The sequence below is a fragment of the Caretta caretta genome, chromosome 6, assembly GCF_965140235.1.
Source record: "Caretta caretta isolate rCarCar2 chromosome 6, rCarCar1.hap1, whole genome shotgun sequence".
NCBI lineage: Eukaryota > Metazoa > Chordata > Testudines > Cheloniidae > Caretta > Caretta caretta.
The window spans coordinates 3724017-3729585 of NC_134211.1; the positions used below are offsets into that span (position 1 = coordinate 3724017).

Below are 5569 nucleotides of genomic sequence, written 5' to 3' on the forward strand. Positions count from 1 at the left end.
TTTCATCATCACTATTAGAGACACACACACATTATTGCTGATATAGGGTGAGATATGTCCCAGGCCATGCCCTTCATCCCATTACTCTTGGCATCACTCTAGGCTACTGCAGCCCTTTCTGAACCCCTGAGTCTGCCAGTGCCCCTCAGTCCTGATCTCCAGCCATTTTTTCCACTCCAATCCCAGGCTCTTAGACATCTCTTGGGGGGAAAGAAGCATCTTAATCCTGATCCATTGCATTCTACGTGGTAACTGCTTATAAAGTTTTCTATCTCTGGGCTCTCAAAAAAACAGTGTTATGAATGACTCCATTCTTATTTTCTCTGCAATTAGAAAATAATTAAATAAATGTAATGGAAAATGCATTTTCAATAAACTTTCCCACATTTACTCCTGACTGGAAGTAATTCTTCTCGGGGGAGGTTCAGATTTATAGAATGCATAAAACAGGGGAAAGGGATGGAGAGCAGCATCAATACTTCAAAGAACTTGAACAACGTTAGAAGCCAACAGATTGGCATCCCACTATCTACTGCTCCCATGTGACCTAAAAGGCATTTTAATGATGCCTTTTGTGCCAGACCTGAGATTAATGGCTCTGAGGGATTCTGTCTCCAAATGCCAGCAGACCAAATAAATACGCCCTGCCGCTAATTACACCTTTTGAATCCAGGAAAGAGAGAGGTCTCCCTTGCAACAGGCAGCTTTAATATTACAGGACAAAGACTAATGTGAGTAAAAGAAATGTTTTCTTTTCTTCACCTACCTGGTAAATACACCCAGATCAATTCTTTTTACTGAGAAACAGCATTGTTGTTTTTTCTGTTCTCAAAATGGAAACACTTTTACCACCAAAATGTTGTCTTGATGATCTCTCATTGTACAATTTGCAGTAAAATGGGATAAAAAAGCCTAAAATACCCTGAATGCATCTTTTTGGGGGGGGGTGTCATATATGGGGCTAGAGACCCTCAGCTGTTGTCGCAATAGAGCTGTGATGAGTTACACCAACTACGGATCTGGCCCAATGTGCTTTAATGAGCTAAGTTATTGTATACGCTCCCCAAAGGAAAAAAAAAGGAAAAGGTAAGATAAAAATACCCCTTGTTTGCCAGGAATCAAGTTGCAAGGGTTTTTTCCCCCTGTAAATGCAGTTCATGCTTTTGAACAACAAATGTTTTCATTTTAAACATCTTAGAGCAGGTTTTCTGCTGGTGAAATTTTGGAGATTGGCAGCCCTAGAGAGAGATGGTCTTTCTCTGTAGAAAGAAGGTCCTGTACAGAATGGGCAGCACTGGCTTTCCCCAACACACCAGTCTCTGTGCTGATGGAAGGTCTTGCAGGTTCAGGGCGGATACACAGAGATAATGGAATGAAAATAAAAAGCTCATGTATATTTCAGATTTTCTCATTAGCTTGAAGTGGAAGAACAAACACATTTGGACCCACCTGGACTCTAAGGAAACGTCTCCCTGGACGCTGTCTGACCAACACTCCCTGCTACTGGGGCATCTCATTGTGGAGTTCTTGGTGACTATTGGGTGCGTATTCACTATGAAGCTGCTTAATGTCTCTGCTTTCAGAATATCTTCTGAGAAAGAAAGGATGGTCCTCCCACCATCTCCATGCACGCTGAGTACATGAGAGAGATTAACAGAGCTCCAAAGTATGTCTACACTGCAGAACGGAAAAGTAACCCATGGCAGAGAGTCTTCGAGGTCAGGTCAATTGATTCTGCCTTGTGTGGCTTGCGCTACAGGGCAAAAAATAGCTGTGTAGACATTCAGACCCACACTGGAGCCTGGCCTCTGACACCAAGCGAGGAGGGAGGGTGATCAGATATTGCCATAGTGAGCATGGGCGGGGGGGGGAGAGGGGGGTATTTGTATCACTGTTCAGAAGATTGTTTTTCTCTTGAATGGTGATCTTTACCAAACCCACTCGTGTTGCTTCTGATTTCCCGCTGACTTAGACCAGGTCCATGCTAGTGCCAGGGGCCAGAATGGGTGTGAGAGCTTCTTTCAACCATGCTTTAACTACAGACTCCCTTTGTTGAACTCTGCTGTTCATTCATACCTCCTTTAGTTATGTGAACACCCCCCCTTTGTGAATATTAACTTAGTTATCTCCAAAATAATTGTCTTTGTTGAATTTACTCTGGGACTTTATTCTAAATGTGAGGTTTTGGCTGACTTGTCATAAATATATACTGGTTCCTAACTGATGATTTAATTATGGAAGGATGCTGCTGCTGCAATATAAGGCTGGTTTTCAAACACCTCATCCACCTTTCTGCTCTATATTAGATTGTTGCAGAGTTCAGAGAATCATAGAACCATAGGGTTAGAAGGGACCACATGGGTCGTGTTCTAGCTGAACCCCCAGCCAAGATGCAGGAATTGTTTCTGACCAACCCAAGACTGATGGCGATCCAGCCTCCTTTCGAAAACCTCCAGTGAAGGAGCTTCCAAAACCTCCCTTGGCAGATCTGTTCCATAGCCCTACTGTTCTGACCGTTAGGAAGCTTTTCCTGAGGTTAAATCAAAATCATCTGTGCTGTAGTTTGAACCCATTGCCTCTTGTCCTACCCTCTGTGGCAAGACAGAGCAACTTTTCTCAAACTTTTTTATGGCAGCCTTTCAAGTATTTGGAAAAGAGGAGATTAAGGAGGGATAAGATAGCCATCTTCAAACTAAACATACCCAGTTCCTTCAGCCTTTGCTCACATGGCTTGCATTCCATCACTTTGATCACCTTTGTCACTCCTCTCTGGATCCTTTCTAGTTTCTCTACATCCTTTCAAATCATGCCTAGCCATATAATACCATGAAGAGATATTAGCAAATGCCAATGCCTGCTTGGGATGCAGACTTAGAAAGATCACTTCAGAATTTTCAATTTTAATTTATTTTATCATCTCTTTTCTTTAAAAGGAGTAAAATCTTGGCAATTATACAGACGCACATGAAATTATTTTAAGTTTTCAAATGTTACAAAAAATAAGTTATGCTGTTCTGGCTGTGTATCTTGGCTTTCTACTGTATTTCACAATGGTGGTGTCCACCAACCAGCCCCATACGGTTAATTTTGAATCATAAGCTTTATCTTGGCTGTGTTTCTTTCTTCTACCCCAACAGCGCTGATCGCATCTGGAATACATGGCGCATGGCAATCACACTGGAGTGTCCGTGTTCATCCTTCTAGGATTCAAAGGCAGCCGATCAGTGCAAGCTGTCCTCTTTGGGATGTTTTTGCTTATCTACACCATGAGCCTGGCGGGGAATCTCAGCATGATCTCTTTAATCAGGATCGAGACGCGGCTACACACCCCCATGTATTTTTTCCTCAGCAACTTGTCCCTTGTAGACATCACTTACTCCTCCATTATTGCCCCTAAGGCACTGGTGAACTTCTTAGCAGAGAGTAAAGTCATTTCCTTTGCTGGGTGTGCCACGCAATTTTTCTTTCACTCCTTCTCCGTGAACTCTGAGGGTTTACTTCTGGCTGTGATGGCGTATGATCGATTCATAGCTATATGCGAGCCGCTGATGTACACATTCATTATGTCCAGGAAAGTCTGTGTACAGCTGGTAGCTGCATCATACTTCTATGCCTCCATTAACGCCACTGTGCATACAGGCTCTTTGTTCAGCCTGTCCTTCTGTGGTCCCAATATCATTGATCACTTTTTCTGTGACCTCCCCCCACTCCAGAAACTCTCCTGCTCTGACACTCGCATGGGTGAGACAGTGCATTTCCTCTTTGCTTCTGTAGCTGCATTAAGCACGATCCTGGTCATCCTCGTTTCCTATGTTTCTATCATGGTGGCCATCTTGCGGATTCGCTCCAACGAGGGCAGACGTAAAGCCTTCTCCACCTGCACCTCCCACCTGACGGCCGTGTCCATACTGTATGGGGCTCTGTTCTTTATGTACTTACGACCCACATCCAGCAACTCATCAGAGTACGACAAAGTGGTGTCCGTGTTCTATACCCTTGTGATCCCCATGTTGAACCCCTTGATCTACAGCCTGAGGAACAAGGAGGTGAAGGACACCCTGAGGAAGACAATATGCCAGAAAGTTATTCCTCACTGAATCTAACTGAGAGGATGAATTTCATGATTTAATAATAAATAGAAGTGAGAGGAGCTGGCCTGAAAATGGAATTTCTCTCCTATGGAAAATGTTGAGATTTCAAAAAAAGAAGAACCATCCTAACTCAGGACAAAAAGTTAACATCTCAAAATACTTTGTGGGACAGAAATTCTGAAACATTTCATTTTGGGAAAACCAAAATGGATTTTTTTGGCTGGCTGGCCACCCGCCAAGAAGGCTCTTCCCAATTTCACTTTCTATCTGTCGGTAGAACAAGAGATTGGCACAAGCTTCCTAAGAGGATAGCCAGGAAGCTGTCCTTTTGACTTCTCCAATGGCAAATAAAAATTTCCTCCCTAAAATTTTGTGAGAAAGGTTTGTTCTACCAGAACATCATCCCAATGGAAAATTCCCAACTGTCTCTAGCGATGTGGCAAAAGTGAGATCTTACTGTTGTTACCCCTGTCACTGGGCCTTGCATGGTGAGAAAGAAGGCAGGAGCAACATAAGAGGGAGATGCCTTTTGGCTCCAACCCAGAGAAGTGGATCCAATGGCTGGAGAGGGCCGAAGGGAGGGGGATCAGCAGAGAGGCTTACATGCTGATGTCTCCTTGCAGAACAGCTGGATCCTAATGGACAGTGAGAAGGGCCAGGGGAGCAAGGGATGCTCCCTGGCAAGGATGTGGGAGTGCCCACTGGGAAGTGGGGGGTTGCACCAGAGAAGGAAGGGCTGGACGGTGGGGGGCGGGAGGTTGGGGGGGCTGTTCTGGCACAGGGTTGGAAGAGGACAGCTAAGGAGCTGAGCTGTGGTGGAGGACACTGGGGTATGGGGAGAACAAGGACTGTATGCATTGAGATGGTATGGAGTACTTCCCTGGAAGTCAGGGAGATCCCAGATCCTGGGTATGCAGGCAGTCACTCCTCCCCCTCCCCCCACAGCACACCAGACAGGCAGCCTGGGTAACTGGCCCCCAGGATGACTACTGTTTGAGTAAGAGTGTGAAATGAAGAGCTTGGAGTTACCCAGAAGGGAAACTGAGATGGGGGGCCACTTGCAGGGTTGCCTCAAAGCCACAAAGAGACATTTGGGAGGAGGCCACACATTTACAGACTGAATTAAAATGTACCACAGGAAGCCTGGTCATCTTGCCTGGTCTCCTACCAGGCAACATGCATGTTTGCTGGCTGATGGGTGCGTGGGCAAGCCGCCCTGCTCCTCCAAGTTCTCAGGCTCCCCAGCCTACCTGGTCCCCCATTTTCCTGGGCGGCCAGTTGCCCAGGCTGCCTGCTTGATGTGCTGGTGGACTGGAGAATTTCCTGCATCCCCAGAATCTGAGACTTCCCTGTCTTCCAGGATGTCCAGATTGTCCGCTTCCCTAATCATTGTTTTTTCCATCTTTAACCCACTTTAATTAGTTGGCTTTTTTTAATAGTTTCTCTCTGAAGGGCTTTATATATTTGAAGCTCTTCTT

General features: G+C 45.2%; 1 protein-coding gene across 1 annotated transcript; it reads left to right on the forward strand.

Annotated features, from left to right (window-relative positions):
• The first annotated feature begins 3155 nt into the window (after window positions 1-3155).
• On the forward strand, window positions 3156-4097 carry LOC142072279 (olfactory receptor 5AP2-like). The gene has a single exon (XM_075128975.1). The coding sequence runs from the start codon at window positions 3159-3161 to the stop codon at window positions 4095-4097; it is 939 nt and encodes a 312-aa protein (XP_074985076.1). The 5' UTR covers window positions 3156-3158.
• Window positions 4098-5569: the final 1472 nt, after the last annotated feature.